This window comes from Micromys minutus (genome assembly GCF_963924665.1).
Source record: "Micromys minutus genome assembly, chromosome: 6".
Classification (NCBI taxonomy): domain Eukaryota; kingdom Metazoa; phylum Chordata; class Mammalia; order Rodentia; family Muridae; genus Micromys; species Micromys minutus.
The window spans coordinates 22,033,945-22,051,102 of record NC_137975.1 but is presented as its reverse complement, the minus strand read 5'-3'; the positions used below and the strand labels follow the sequence as shown (position 1 = coordinate 22,051,102).

Sequence of the window (17,158 nt, the reverse complement as noted above, 5' to 3'; positions counted from 1 at the left end):
ATTTCTCAGATGTTTAAATGATCAGATAAAATGGACTTGTATCTCAGTATATATAGTGTGTATACAAATATCCCCTGGGGATCCTTTCTTTGTTAAAGGCTTGCCCCAGACTGTGATTATACAGATGTACGGTTAACCCACAGTTGCTGTTGACTATTTCAGTGCATTACAACATTGATGAGCTCCAAACTGAAGATGTTACTAAGAGGAAGGGTCCACAAAGAGGAAGTTGGAGGTACAACATCTGCATCTGATGACTATGTATCACCCTTTACCCCATTCTCTCCTTATGCTTTCTACCATCCCACAGCTACCAGTCATTTCCATTTGCTTATAGTTTTGTTTTTGTTATCATTTTGGTTTTGTGTTTCCTTAAGAGTTATATTCATAATTTTTTATCTGATATTTTATGACCATATTATACTACAAAAGACAGTTATAGGACCATTCATCGAAGTCCCAAATGAGTGGCTGTAGGTACAATGTGCTTATGCACCGCGTAAAGGTTATCCTGTGTTATTCAGATGCTGATTTCTCTGTTCTCATAGCATGTTTCAATCTGAGCACGGCACAGTAATACTTATGTCTAGAATCTCCTGCCTCAAGATTATGTGAACAATTCTTACCACTTATTCCCTGTCTTATCAATATATGCCAATCATGAAATGGCTGTGCAGAATAGAGAACAGGGTAGGAATCTTCCTCTAGAGGGAGGAGTGATGGGGGAAGGGAGATTCAGATCAGCCATGAGGAAAGCATCTCAGAAGACACCATGAGAAAGAACACCTAAATCAGAGAGAGACTGAACAATATGAAACTGAAAGTATCATGGGATATGGCTGAGAGGTAGTCAGGTTAGCATGGAGGGTTAATATAAATCAATAATTGTCTAGATATTGAGGTACAACTTGAAATAGATCTTGGTTTCTCTATGTGGTTATGAGCAACTAGCAAAGGTAGAGAAATACAGCTGTTAGATTCATTGATTGTTAATATCTATATTAAAAGAATTAATTTTACAAGTGCCCAAAAATCAACTGAAACCTGGGAAAGAAATATACAGTGTTGAGTATGTTAAAATGATAAATAGTATAGTTAGCTCGAAAGGAGAAATGAGTCAATGTACAATCCCCCCAGCAGAGATAGCTCAAGTGATGATCTGATCATGTTCTCCAAAACCAAACACTGTGAGTAAACAGGCTTTAGGGCTAGTCTTGCTCTAGGTACTCATCTGTTCTGTTCTTTCACTTTCAAATATGAAAGAAGAAAATGAAAATGATGCCTCTTTAGTACTGCTTATACCGGAACAACTTGAATAATAAATAGAACAGTAAGAGAATGTGTAGAATGTTCTAAACATTCAATAGAAGTTATCTATCAGAACAAGAAATTTAGCAGAGATTGAGGAACAAATCTACAGGTATCATGTTCTCTATTTTCATTGTGATAAACCAATAGCAACTTGAGGGTGTTTTACATTTCTAGGTCACATCCTGTCACTGAGAAAATTAAGGGCAGAAACCAAAGCAGAAAACATACAGGAACACTACTTATTGGTGCTCTGATTGCTCAGCAATGGCTTTAATACAGCTCAGTTCCATATGCCTAGGAGTGGTGCCAGTAACTGTGAACTAGGCTTTCTTAAACAAATCAAGACAATCTCTCACAAACATGGCCATGAGCCAATATGATATGAATAATTATCAATCACGTTACTTTTCAGATGACTCTAAGTTGCTTCAAATTGACAATAAAAACTGATCAGCACAATTCTCCTTACAACTTGACAAACTGGGCGGGAGGGGGAACAGGGATGGGAAAAGGGAACATGATCAGGTATTACGGGGAAGAAGGAAACAGGGGTGAAGCCATGAGGGCAAGCAGAAAAATGGAAACTGGCAATTTCAGGAGGTAGTAGGTGGGGGGACTCTCTAGAATATACCAGAGACCTGGGAGGTGAGAGATGTTCAAGACTCAAAGGGAGGGACTTTAGATGAAATGCCCAACAGTGGGGAGAGGGAACTTATTGAGTCCACCCCCAGAAAATAGACAAGTGGAGAGATGTGGTTGCCATCCCACAGTCAAAACCACTGATCCAGAATTGTTCCTGTCTAAAAGAACTGCAAGGACAAAAATGGAGAAGAGACTGAGGGAAAGGGTCCAGTTACTGACCAAATCTCAAGGGGTAGCTTTAATTCCTGACACTGTTTTTGATGCTTAGTATGCTTATAGACAAAAATCCTAGCCTGGCTGTTCTCTGAGAGACCCAACATCTGAGACAGATGAAGATACTTAAACCCAATCAATGGATTGAAGTTGGGGACCCTTGTGGTTGAATTAGGGAAAGGCCAGAAGAAAATGAGGAGGGCAACCCCATAGGAAGACCAGTAGTCTTAACTAACTGGACCCCCAAGATTCCTTAGAAACTGAGCAACCAACCAGGCAGCATACACTAGCTTATGCAAGCTCCTACCCCATCCCTGACACATACAGCAGAGGACTGCATGATCTGGCCCCGGTGAGAGAAGAAGATGTACCTAACACTTGAGAGGCCTGAGGCCCCAGAGATTAGGGAGGTCTTATGGAGTGTGTGTGTGTGTGTGTGTGTGTGTGCGTGTGTGTGTGTGTGTGTGTATGTGTGTGTGCGTATACATCACATCCTCTTGGAGATGAATTTAAAGGTTCAATATTTCCTTAAAAGCTGATAACCTCTGAGCTCTTGTAGAATAAAATCAAGTTACACACTTTCCAGAAGGAAGGACTAGAACAAACAAACAAACAAAAGAAAACAAAACAACAACAACAAGTAACCCCAACTCACACTGTAGCAAAACCAAAAGTCCAACAGTTTGGCTCAGTGTCTGATATCCTGGACTCACTCATCATCTTCTGGACTCCAAAGGGTTTTGGCATCCTTACCTCTCAAGCTCTTCCATCTGAAGTACCCTCAGTTTGTCTCTAAAGCTCAGTCTGGTTGTACTTATACAGGCTGCTGTTAATGGCAGACAGTCAGATACTTGGTACCTTCAGTATCCTGGGCTCTCCTTTGCAACCTCTTAATTTCTTTCCAGAGACTGACCCAGCCATATAGCTGTCAGGCCACAACCACTCAACAAACCTCATTCAAAAACACTGCCAGATAGGTGTTTCTTAAAATGGACCATGTTTACTAACTAGCTTGAAAATAACAGCATTGAATCCCTTCAATTATAGCTTCTGTATACCGAGCTTAGAACAATGAAGTATCACCTCAATGATGCAGATCTCATTTTAACCACAGGACTTTTCAGACCTGGCAGGGCTGCACTCCAGATTTTTAATCTAAAGCATCACACAATTGCCCTGGTAACCTTTGCTTCCCCTCCAAATGTCAAAATCCAGGGCTCCATTGTTTGAATTTCTCTCAACATTCATTCCTCCTCAACCCCCAGTTAACCTTTAGGTACTCAGTGTCTGTTAATCTCAAATTTTCAAAATTCCCCACAGCCTTCCAACAAAGTCGTCTAAAGACATAAAACGCCACATGGCTAGGTCCATTGCAGCAGTGTGCAATCACACCCAGCAGAAAAGGCTGTTGTGCGTGAGGTCTAAAGGTCTAAAATACTCTCTTTAGTTGTAGCACACACTGCTCTACTTCCTGCCTCACAGCGTGGTAATCTGAATAGAACTCTGAACCTGCACCATAGCCACTTTCCTGGAATGCTGTATAATTCAGCCTGGGTTTCAAACTGTTTAGATGATTTATTCAGAAAAGTTGGGCTTTCCTAGGGGATGCTTCTTTATAGGAGTTCCAAGCAAAAACCTTCCACAGTGTCAGATTCTGGTATAATCCATGAACATAAGCAAAAAGGATATTTGAGTGAGAAGATGACATAAAAATGAGATCTTAGGGTGTATTCACACAAAGCCATCTAATTTCCTATTTCGTGGGTTTATTCTACTTGTAGAGTAGAAACAAGATATTAGAGAAGGGGTTCTCATAAAAGTTCCCTTGATCCTCTTAGAAACAAACAGGAGACACTGGATGCAATTGTGTAGTTTCCCAGCCACATTGATTATTAATAAATCAGTGCTGTCCTGGGAGATGTCTTTCTGTACCTGAATGTTGATAGGAAATACTAGGGACCATTGTTCAACATTTTGATTAACAACTTGGATATAGACACAGATGGCATGCTTATCAAATTCTGGAATGATATAAAACCCAGAGTTATAGCTAATATGTTGGATGTCAGAGCCAAAGATTTAGGACTCTTAACTAGCAGGAATGATGAAGTAAAAAGAACAGTCTGAGAAAGAATGAAGGTAAAAGCAGTTTCACATTAAGATCCCCAAAGGGCTGCTCAACATGGATACTCAGAATGGGAGATACAAAACTTTATGGCAATTTCTAAAACACAGACTTAGGGGTTTTTTGACTGCAAAATGAAACTGTCAGTAGGCACTATATAAATTTAGTTGTACATTTTATCCACTTTAATGTGTTTGAAAGATTTATAAGGACATATGCAAAAGCAGTACTCTCTGGGCTCAAAGAGAACAGGGAAAGAGGGTAAAACATTGAGTATATTGCTTTCCCACTTACTTATCTTTTTGACTATCTACCAGAGAAGTGCCTCGTGCCTACTGGCGTACCTACCTGCATTCTTTCTTTCCCACATAGTATTTTCACAGTATTTGAACTATCCCCAATTTTTATCCTCCACACAATCATGGATCCTTTCTCATAGCAGTTTAAGAATATTCTCAAAAGAAAGAAAGAAAGAAAGAAAGAAAGAAAGAAAGAAAGAAAGAAAGAAAGAAAGAAAAAGAAAAGTATATTCTCCTTGTGTTTCTTCTTAATATTTCTCAATTAAATATAGATCAGGGATTACATTATTATTATTTTTTATTCTAACACTATTATCAAGTACACAAGCATAGTTCTTAGCACATAGGTATTCAATGAATATTTTCTACATCAAATATAAAATGAGCAAAGAATTTCAGAGGAACCATAGACGAAGGGAGAAAAATACACAGAGATAAGATCTAACATAAAACATAGATCATTGAAGTCACCTTTAAATCTCTATGTGAAACTGTGAGAGAGACTTTCTTAAGAAATTTAGTGTTTCAAAGAACAGAAAGGGGTCACCTTGCAAGAAGTCTCCAAATGTAGTAGGAAAACACATGCAAAGGCGCTGAGTCAAAGACGGGGCTTATGATGCGTGGGGTCGGCGGGAGGATGATTGGAGCATGCGGTGCAGGAACTGTGTGCTGGAAATGACGTTGGGACACAATGTTTCCTTTACCATCTTTAAACAGCTACTGCCAACTAGGAACATGTTGAGATAAAGCTAAGCACAATGACAAAAGCGGGCTTGCCTGGTATATATATAAAATTGAGTATTTGGTTTGAAAAATAAGACAAAGACAAGGGCAAGAAGCATCATGTATCATTTTAAGCTTTTGAAAAACTTTTTAGGCGGACCATGATTTATACTCATCTTTAACTTAATAAAAATAAATCAGAAAACAGTGGACTAATGGAGATTGTTTGCTTGTTTGCTTGATTTGTGTTTGTATGACTGTTTGTTTTGTTTTGTTCTCTAGCTTCAAAGCTGCACATATGAGTATGGGAGTAACAGGTTCTTTGCCCTGAGCAAGCTGAAGCAGGCTTCTGTGTTAGCTCTGCAGGACTAGTTCATGAGCAGCCGGCTATTCCTTTTCCAGCTCAGTTCCTTCATATGGCCCGTCTTGCTAACCACAAGGTATTATTTACCCTCTTTCCCAAATCCACAAATGCATTTCTTTCCTTCAATCAATCATTTTATTTGTGTGTATTTACATGCCTGGCATTTGTGTATGTTTATATTTCTGGCATGTGTGTGCTTTTACATCCCTGGCATTTGTGTATATCTATATCCCTGGCATGTGTGTGCTTTTACATTTCTGGCATTTTTGTATATCTATATCTCTGGCATGTGTGTGCTTTTACATTTCTGGCATTTTTGTATATCTATATCTCTGGCATGTGTGTGCTTTTACATCCCTGGCATTTGTGTATATTTATATCCCTGGCATGTGTGTGCATTTACATCCCTGGCATTTGTGTGCATTTATATAGCTAGCATTTATTATCTTCTCTATTCCCATCATCTAAAATGGAGTTTCACACCATTCAGTTATCAACCAAATTTTAGTTTTTAATATTATTCCTGACATAGAGTTCTGCACCTCTAAATACAGTCACCATCGAGACTGTCTCACATTGACCTTCATCATGGTGACACTGCTTTATGTTTTCCTTCTCTACCATTGACTATAGTCTTGTCAAATCCAACTTTAACCCCAAAAAACATAGAGAATGCAACTATAGTCCCAATGATGGTGTGTACTATGTACCATACAAAGTAGCAACATCCTGGGATAAGGAAGGAACACTGGGAAGATGAAGTATGTGGCAACATGGTCTCTTATGTTTCCCAACCCAGTAGGTGACCCTCCTTGCCAGGCAGGCCTTGAACAGCATAACCCTTCTGAAGCTGTGTTCTTGGTGACCCTCACTGGATAAGTGTAACTAGACTAACCACCTTGAGCATTACTGACCTAGTGCTGATTCCCAGAGCTATGGCTGTTATTTTTCAGTGGACACTGTCAAAAAATTAAAAATTTTATGTCTTTCATTTCATTAATTTATGCTCTGTGATCATAAGCAGAGCATGCATAATTTTCTCTTGATGTATAAAGTAATTATTATATATATTATGGTACAATATAAATATAAACTATATATGTTTATATTATATATTTTATATATAATATATGTTAATTATATATAATACAAACTACATATATATAATGATTTTACTTAAGAATGGAGATTTGTTAATTTGTTTCTTATAAAAATGTTCAAATATTACTCAAAAATGCCTCCCTGAAATAACAAAACTCCTTTATGATATGAATGCCTGACCAGAAAAATTCAAGCTTAGTTGCCAAATAACCTTCTATATTAAACCTAGATATAAGCACCAAGAGTATTGTTCAATCAATCCTTTTCTCCTTCAAGTTTCACATTAAACACCCTCTATGCTGAGATGCTATATCAAAGCCCAAAACCATCCTAGAAGTCATCTGTGTTTTCATGTCACTGCATTCGTATTTTCTTAGTTTATTCTACATCTCACTGATTAGTGCTATTTTATCAGGAGATAGTCTATAATATAGACATCAAATGAGCCAAGTTCCCCAGTGCCAATGATTTTCATCTGAGTGTGAATATGTGTGTTTACTATTTTTGCTTGTATTTTTAGCATAAAAATCATCACCAAGATCTATATGGTGATTAGGGCTTATTTAATGGTTTTGAGTTTCATGGTTGTGTGACTAATATACTTGAGTTTATTTTAAGCACAGTGTAAGGAATGGATCCAGTTGCACTTTGGGTGCCTGTGAATACACGCTTACCCAACTTCCTTTATTAAAGCTACTGTAGTGTTCTGTCCTTAGCACCTCTGACAGCTATTCTTGACTGTCAACTTGGTTACCTCTGGGAGTGACCAAAACTCAAATCTGGGTATACCTGTCAGAATTTTTTTTCTTAAATATTTTGATGTGAGAAGACCCACTTTTAATCTAAATCTTTAGGAAGAAAGAACCCCCTCCCTTTAATCTGGCCATGTCATCTGCTGGTGGCATCTGTAAAGGATATAAAAGATGGAAGCTGGCTCTCTCTTTGTCTGCTTGCTCTCACTGGAATGTCCACTCCTTCACTGACATTAAAGCCTGCTTTGATAGTCTAGCCTATACAGAAGTCCAGCTGAGACATCATCCTTGAGGACTGAATAACTACTAGATTCTTGGACCTTCCATTAGCAGACAGTCATTGTTAGAGTAGCTAGACCACCCCTATAAACTCTTTTTAGAAAAACCCTATGTCTTTCTGTCTGTCTGTCTGTCTGTCTGTCTGTCTGTCTATCTATCTATCTATCTATCTATCTATCTATCTATCTATCTATCTATCTACCTATATATCTATCATCTATAGTCTCTGTCTCATTGTATCTCTCTCTCTCTCTCTCTCTCTCTCTCTCTCTCTCTCTGTGTGTGTGTGTGTGTATGTGTGTGTCTCTGTCTCTCTCCATTTACCTCTCCTTTCTATTTTTACCCTACATAAATTCTGTAAGTTCTGTTCCTCCATAGAACCCTGACAAATACAGCACACTTGTGTGAGGTCCATAGAGTATGAGCATTTTGGGGCTTATTTATGGCCTGTCTACTCTATTCTATTGGTTTATGTACCTGCTTTTTTGCTGGTACCATACCATCTAAATCAACTGAGCTTGTAATACTATCTGAAAACAGAAGTGGTGATTCCATTTTTGCTCTTCTTGGTTATTGTACATGAGCTTGTCAAGGTCATTTTCAGTTTCATATACTTATCAAGGTTATTTTACCTACTTGTCTGAAAAACGTTTCTGGATTTTTGACAGTAATTGCATTGAATCAGAAAGTTTCTTAGGCTACAATGAATATTTTGACTATACTAACTTCTTTAATCCAGAAATGCAGGATATCCTTCCATTCACTATATAGTCCTGGATTTCTATCATTAAGGTCTTTTAGATTTTAGTGAAATTTAATTTATTGCCATTTTATTCTTTTGGAAATTCCTAAAAATAGGGTTAATTTTACGTTTGAGATTATAATATATTTACAACATTTCTCCCTTCTCTTATTTCTCACCTCACACCATACACCTTCTCCACTCTCCTTCTTTTTGGACTGTCTTTGGCCTCTTCTATTTGGCCTCTTTTTGCACTGTTATGATATGTATATGTGTATGTGCAATATGTATTAGAACATAATACATTTCTAAATATAACCTGGTCATTTTTATAGTTATTTGTAGGTATATCTTCTCGGATGATCATTTGGTACTAGACAATCAATTAGGTAAATCTCTTCCCTAGGTAAGTCTACCTTTCCAGCCCCAAGCCTTACTCAGTTGCTCGCAGTTCCTCTTATAAGTTTGAGGTCTCATTAGTTTATCCCCACCAGACATGCCATCCTTGCTCAGCTTACATTTGGGAAGTCATAATTGTAAGACTTTATGGCTACTGCTTCTTGTGTAGAAAACACAAATCTCACAGCAAACACCTCGATCATCTTGCTTTTAAAATCTTTCTGCTCTCTCTTCCACAATGTTCCCCTGAGCTTTTGGTCTAGGAGTGTTTTGTTGATTAGAATTTGGCTGCACAAATCTGCATTTTGATTGGTTGTGGTTTCATTCAGTGGTCTCTGTCTGTTATAAGGAGAAGCTTCCTTGATGACAGGGGAAGACTACACCTATCTGTGAGTTTAAGACAAATAATGATAGGTTGTCTGAGGGATTATACTGGTTCATTATATTAGGGGCGATAGAGTCTCCTCCAATCATCAGGACTTCATGAACACTGGAAACCTAGGTTTCCAATACTGGGTATGGTTTCCTTCTTGTTGAGATTGTCTTAAGTCAAATTAAAAAGTTTTCAGTTACTTCCAAGGTGTATGTGTCCCTAAAGATCCCTTAAGGTTATTTTGGCATGTTGGTCATGGATGTTGTTCTTAGATGTTAGGACTGGTTATGACTCCATTCTTTGGAAGCTTACATGGTTCTCCCAGTATCATGAACCCTAGTTCTGTTGGATCGCCCACTTGGATAAGTTCCGAGTTAGGAGAGGCAGAGCTCTGTTTCTGAAGGATATGGTGTCTTAGGCAATAGGGTGTTGACTTCCATCAAAGTATAACCAGGGCTGTATTTTTTGAAAGTCTCTTGGATAACATTGGTCAACAACTCAAAAGAAGGCTTCCCATGTCTGGTGTTAAAAACTTTTGTTAGGGGGTCTTTGGCTCTTTGAGGAAGCAGCATCAGTTAAAAAAAAAAAGACTACACACCCACACACACACAATATATATATATACTGAATTACATGTATTTTTAGGTAAAAAAGAGTTAGTAATTTGATTACTTGTGGTTTTTTCAGGAGTTCATACATTACCCACCTGCCTCCTTCTGTATTTGTCTCCCTCCTTCTTTCCTATGGAGGCCTCATTTTACAATTTCCCCTGACCCTTCACTTGTATCCTGTTATTCTTCTTTACTTTCTTCCCACATATTTTTGTATTTTCATCTCTCCTCTCCCATAGATAAACCATCTACTATTCCATCAGTAGTTTCTTTACTTGACAGTTTTACTGTAGTGAAATAGAGCACATTTCTGTGGCTGGAAATTAAGCAATTCCTGTATTAATTCTTTAAGATTTTGTTGAGATCTTCATTAACCAAGTCAATTTTATTATCCTTTCTCTTCTTATTTAGTTGTCTTTTAGTTTATTTTTCTTCCTTAATTGTCATGACAACAGCTAGCAGGAGAAGGTAATCTGGCTTCTTATTCCCTACATTTGACAAAATACTTAGACTTCTCAACATAGAGGCCAGTGCTAGCTACAGGCTCACATCCTGGGGCTTGCTGCACTTATCTCTGTAGAATTTTATCACACAAGATGCTGAAGGGTTTCAAAGACTATTTTTTACCTCTATTGAGATAGCCCTATACTTCATGTCGTTGATCCTTTAACACGACCTATCACATTTACATGTCAAGCTATTTTGTATTTCATGCTGTAAGAGCCGCACATATTCAGTGTGTATGACATATTTAGTCATTCAACTGAATTTATTTTGCTATTTTCATGTTGAAGACAGTTGAATTTACATTCAGTAAAGATTTGGAGTAATGCACACATACACAAATACAACATATATCTATATATGTTTATATATATGTGTGTGTGTATAATTCATAGTATATATGTATTTATATTTGAAATAATACATATGAACCCACATATATGTATATATAAAATATACTATACAGATGTACATATGCATGCATATATAAATATATTTTCAGAGAGTTATTTCACTTTTATATTGAGATAATGTTGGTTTCATGCATTCTTAACAGTCTCTGTTTAACAAAAATATGTTTCATTTTGGTAAAATGAACTTTACATATTTGATTTTTTTGCTAGCACTGTTGGGGTGACATCCAAGAAGATGCTGCCTGGCATTAATCTAGAAGACAGTGTCATGTTATCTCCTCACAGTTCTAAAGTTTTAGCCATTTTGCCCTAGATCCACTTTGTACTGAGGTTTGCTTTAAGGTGAGGAAAATTTCAAATTTGATCCATTTGTAGATCCACTGCTACAGCATTTCTCTTGAAGCAAATCATTCATTTCTTTCTTGTTGAGTTGTCCTGGACCCCCTGCTGAACATAAGTTGCTTATCAATAAAAGTATCTGCCTTATTCTCAGCTCTACTTTGTCCTCATAGGCTTCCCTGAGGACAGTACCACCTGATCTTAGGGACTCGTATCTCTGTGAGATGTTTTGAAATCAGAAACCGTGCTCTTCCCTTTCAAGACCGTCTAGACAGAAACCGTGCTCTTCCCTTTCCAGACCGTCTAGACAGAAACCGTGCTCTTCTCTTTCAAGACTGTCTAGACACCCTTGATTTGCTACATTTCCAGAGTCTTATCAAACCACATTTAAATTTATTCAAAACACCAAGCCAAGTTTCGGATTGGGATTACATAGAATCAGTTGGTCAACCAAGAAATCCTGAAATTTTAGCCATTTTAAGATTTCTTATTCATTACCGTGGAGTGTTGCCATTTATTTAGGTAGCCGATTCCCGTTAACAGTGTTTTATTGCATTCAGAATGCATATTCTGATTTTTATTTGGTAAAATTCTTAAGTACATTGACTCTTCTGATACTATTTTTAATAAATTAGTTTCTTAGTTACATTTTGATTATTTCTTGTTAGTCTATAAAATTATAGCTGATTTCTGAAATAGGATATTGTATCCCAAAAACTTACTGGATTCATTTATTAACTTATAGGGCTGGAGAAAGAAAGCAGGGTTCCTCGAGGGCTTACTATTTGCTGGTGTATGCTATTTGCAAGAATAATACTTTTGCATCTTTCTTTTAAATATTGGCATTTTAAAGCACTATTTCATTTATTTTTCAGTTTGTCACATTGACTGAGATCAACTTTCTATACAGTGCCTAACGGAACTTGACAGTACATATTTTGGCTGGCTGCCACTCCATCATATTACATTATTATATTATATTATCTCATATTATCTTATCTTATCTTATATTATATTATATTACATTATATTATATTATATTATATTTTGTGTGTGTGTGTGTGTGTGTGTGTGTGTGTGTGTGTGTGTTTGGAGGCAAAGAATATATGGTGATACACAAACACATACAAATGTAGATGCATGCACCTGTATAGACGTCTCTCTTCTTGCCCTGGGAAAAAGTCTCTTACTGAACTTGAAGCTTACTTATTTGGTGAGAGGTTGGCTGATCAGAGCATTCAATGCATTTATCTGTATCCATCCCCCACTCAAATACTGAGGTTATCAGGCACAGCCACAGTGGTGCTCAATGTTTTCCTTTATGTGGGTGCTGGATGCTGGGGATTCAAACTAGGTCCTCTGGTTTGCAAAGCAAGGGTTCTTACCCACAGAACAATTTCCCCAGCTTCTAATATATTTACTAAAGCAGATGTCTACTTATTTGCATTGAAGGAAACCAAGAAACCCTATTGACTAATTAATTGAAAATCATTTGTTTCCAAGTTTACTTTCTCACTTGGCATAAACTTATACCTTTTGGCCAGAGGAAGTGACAGATGGGATTTATTTGGAATTCTCCCTTGAGAAGTATCAAAACAAATACTCTTTTCTCCAGAAAGGGCCAAGAAGGGCCCCCCTCCCAAGGTCTTCATCCATATTCATGACACTTTAGCAGGCTTAGGAGGCTTAGGAGGCTCAGGCATAGTCAGAAGGGTCAAGTCCTTGGAGGAGGCTACTAAAAGGACAGATAATGTATGGAGATGAGAAAGACTGAAGTGGTAAGGAAGACCTGGAAAGAAAAACTATCTGAGGCCAGGACCAGCCTCAGAGAAGGCGTAACAGTGACAAGCACTGCTGGCACAGGGCTGGGCTCCAACTTGGGTCTGTCTTTGGAGCTGATATTATCCCACAGTGAACTGATGATGATAGGAAGATTCTGGTACCTGCCCTGTAAGGTTGTGGTCTTGCTTTGGTCTAATGCTCCTTTTTTCTTTCTCTCTCTCTCTTTTCTATGATAGGAAAGTATATTGTGTTTACTTTTGTATCCCGCATGAGATATGTCTTTCTGGTTTGATCTTTCCGGCCTTACAACTGAGAGTTTACCAATAGTCTCTCAAGAAATGCTGTATATGGAACTTCTTGTGCCATGCTGGAAGTGTTAGGACTGCAAAGGCTCTCGGAGATGGACTGAGGATATGGTTTGTAGGATGAGAGCAAAGTGAGCGTGGGGATACTAGGAAGGGTAATTCTGTCAGTTTGGCTGAGTGAATGATCCCCAAGGTGACCTATGTCCATGGAAGTGTTTGCATAAGGGTTGAGTGTGAAGAAGAGTTGAATGTGTATGCCATCACCACCCAGGCTGAGATCCTGGATAGAATGAGAAGGTGAGAGGGAGAAATCCAACTGAGAACTGGCATTCCCTTAAAATGTATGAGGGCCAACTCACGGGCCTGCCACCACATCCATGAGCATCCCTTGGCATAACATCTCACTGCTATGCAGGTCTGTACCCTCAAGCCAAGTGCCAAAATAAACTGTTCCTCTGCTAAACAGCTTTGGCCATATCCTCACATTTTTATCACAGTGCCAGTACACCCCAAGTCATTAGCACAGGAAGAATATGAAATGTCTTGCACAAAGGTGTATTTGTGAAGGGTGTGGTCACACAGCAAGAGCTGCAGGGCAGAGGTGATTGGATCACAAGGGTACCAGTTTCCTTGGTCGGTTAATCTACTGGTGATGTTGTTTGAGTTAATCTACTGGTCTATGAGTTGGAGAAAGGGTGCCTTTGAAAGCTGTAGCTTTTCCTGTCTCCTTTCTCTGCTTCCTGGAAACTCTGACATGAGCAGTTTTCCTCTACCACATCCTAGAGTTATACCGGAGCAATGCGGATGGTTGAGCATGCTCAGAAGTATCTGAAACTGTCAGCTTCCCACGTTTGAAGTTGCTTTCTCAGGTATCTTGTCACCATGATGGAAGGGCTAACATAACATTGCAAGAGCACTGTTTGCGTGGGTGAAGAATCTTTTCAGCTCACTCTGCCGTCTGTACTTTAAAAGCAGACTTGTGTAACTCTCACTATCATCCTCTCGTACTCTCCCAACATGCCTTTCCTTGGCTAACAGCCATAGATTAGAGGGATGTCCTTTTCCCCTTTAGTCTTTCTGCACACTCTGGCTAGAAGCAGTGTTTTCTGAAGCATGATTTGGATCAGTTATCCTTTCCCTTCCCAGACTACTGCTGCAGTTGAATGAGCTCCTGGGTTGATTTCATGAGACTCCCCTGGTCAGCCTCACTTCACATAACTCCTTCCTCACACTGCATTCCAATTACTTCTTGTCCTTTTCTTTTCCAGAGCATCCTTCCTCCTTAAGATTTTACTGGGGGAGATGGTTCTTTAAGATACTGGTATTCTCTGGCTTTCTTGTCTTTCCTATCCCACATTGATGCTATGCCAGTGGGGACATCCCCAAAGTCTAGCCAAGTACTCTGTAGTTAGCATTCTCCGAGCTGGTCAGAACTTAATTTCCTTTTGGGCATTTTTTAAATGTCAATTTTTTACTTTAAACATTATTCCCGGGTTTCCCTATAACCTCACATTAGCAAACACAATTTGTAGAAGAAGCTTAGGCCCAAATCTCCCCAGCCTAGCAGAGTTCAGGCTAGTTAGCGTTTTGAAGGGGGAAGAGGAGGTATACAGCAAAAATGCAATATGTATGTTTTATATAGCAAATACATAAAACCACTACACACTTGAAAGCTGAATGACACCAACGTTTGCTTCTTTAGAAGTGTCCATTTTTAGTGTTTAATATTTCTAAAATCCAGATCAGACCAAACAGTTCTGCAGACTAACCAATGAGCCAGGTGGTGGGAACGCTGGTACTAGTTCAAAAAAATCTCTGATCCTTGGGTTAATTTTAAGCAATGGTATGGGTGCGACTTATCTAAAGATGACCTAGAAGTTGTCTGTAGAAGAACGGCCTGTTGCTTTATTCTTTTATTAGAATGAATTTAAGTTGTTATTCTGGTGTTAACGAAAAAGCTTCCTTAGAAACATGATATTAATGAGTATAAACTCAATCCATCTGCTTACATGATTACCCAAGCATGGATTTCTTTTTAACCACTCAGCCAAACCCATACCTGTTTGGTCTTGTAAATAAAAGGTGGCACAAGGGAAAACTAAAGGTAGCATAAAACTAAAATGAAAATGTATAGACTCCATCCTGACTATCAGCCTGAGCCTTGCCCGCCTCCTGCACTGTGGCTGAATTTAGCCTTCCATTCACTTCTAGTTCAGAATCCTAAGGCTCAAAAATTCAATCTTCTCTTCAAATAATATCTAAAAAAAAACTCACCTAGAAGAACCCATTGATTTCTGTCTTCTATTCACTTGTATGCAATTATAGTCACACTGAAAACATTGAAAGTCAGTTTTTTCCCATTGATATTTTATCAGCTGCCTCACACAAAACTCAGGAGGTGATTTCCCCCTTATGTTGATGGTGAAAGCACTAATTTTAAAAACTCCATAAAACCTGCATTCATTTCTTCGGGTTTGAGCTTTTCAGTGAAGAGGGACAACTATTATGACTGACAGGAAGCAGGTGATCAATAAAGCCAAGGGTAACCAAGGAAACACTTGGTGGGGGAAAGGGCCAAACATCTGCAGTTGCTATAGTTCAGATAATAGTTGTGTTAAGTATGTGTGCCTTTCTTATGATGGCAGTGTGCAACTCGCAAATGAGAATGATAATAAATCATAAGGAATAGATCTGCCATGACATGCAGACCTTGGATTAACCTCCTGAGCCCTGTGAAAGGTCTCATCTGTTGTTTCTCATCTGTCCCCTTACCAGAGCTGTTGCAGAATGAGGGGTCAACGGGTCTTCCATTGATATCCGAGCAAGCTATTGCTCGGAAACGCACACCTTCTCCACATTCTTTGTTGTCTCCTTGCACCCACATTCCTCCTTGCTGAGGATCCCTTTTGCCTTCTGGTAGAATGCAGGCTGACCAGTTTCCATAAGGATGAGACATGAATGTATCACAGGGGCATGGTTCCATTTCCACCAGAGGGTACAGCGACGCATCTTGGCACTTCTCTTTCTTCCTGCTTTTCCCTGTTACAAGAAGACACAGGGTGCTATTAAGTTTGGATCTGATATTCTGTTGAAAGTCATTCACGACTTTGATCCAGAGAAGGCTCGTTTTCCCAGTGTAGGGAAATGCCAAGGTGTTGACATGAGAGAGGGAGGTTGGGAGAGGGGGGTTGGGAGAGGGAGGTTGGCAGAGGTAGCACTTTCATGGAGGCAACGGGAGGGGGGAGGGGATGAGATTGGTGGAAAGGGGATAACACCTGAAGTGTAAATACAGAAAATATCCAATAAAAGGTATTCATATGCTTGTGCATATAATCACTTGAGCACTAAACTTAAATACAATTTCAATCGTTTTTTTCTGTCATGGAAATAAACTCTAAGACAATATAATCAGTATTCTTGGAGACTATGAAACTAAAATTAATTTGAAAATAAAAACACTTTTGTTTAAAACATGTAATCGTGACACAAAACACTACGCTTACTGTGCCTTTTCAATAATTATAAAACTCTTATTACCTCATTCTATACTCTTTCTTCCACCCCATACTAACCCAGCCAAACGGCTTAGACAAGATGGGGTACGTACAAGTGGTAACACTATCCCTCTAGTTAAGCGACAAGAACAATTCAGCTAACCTTGTGTTCTTCAAGGGGGGGGGGGAAGCATAAGCAGAAAACCCTTTTCTTTTTTCCAAAAAAAAAAAAATTATTCTTCAAATGAAAAGCTCAAAATGATGGCAGAGGTTATTTCAGATGATATAGACAGAGTGAAACTAATCTTGTTTCCTGAATTCAGACAAGTTATAAATGTAAAAGTAACAATAATTTGCAATATACCTTCTGTTTGACACGTCTTGTGT

General features: G+C 38.5%; 1 protein-coding gene across 1 annotated transcript in view; it reads right to left on the bottom strand.

Moving 5' to 3' along the window:
• THSD7B (thrombospondin type 1 domain containing 7B) overlaps window positions 1-17,158 on the bottom strand; it is a gene marked incomplete at both ends in the record, with an annotated part of 731,038 nt that overhangs the window by 225,097 nt on the left and 488,783 nt on the right. The window contains one exon of the mRNA XM_080917661.1: window positions 16,050-16,316. Within this exon, the coding sequence (XP_080773787.1) occupies window positions 16,050-16,316 (267 nt within the window). The remainder of the gene's footprint in view (window positions 1-16,049; window positions 16,317-17,158) is intronic.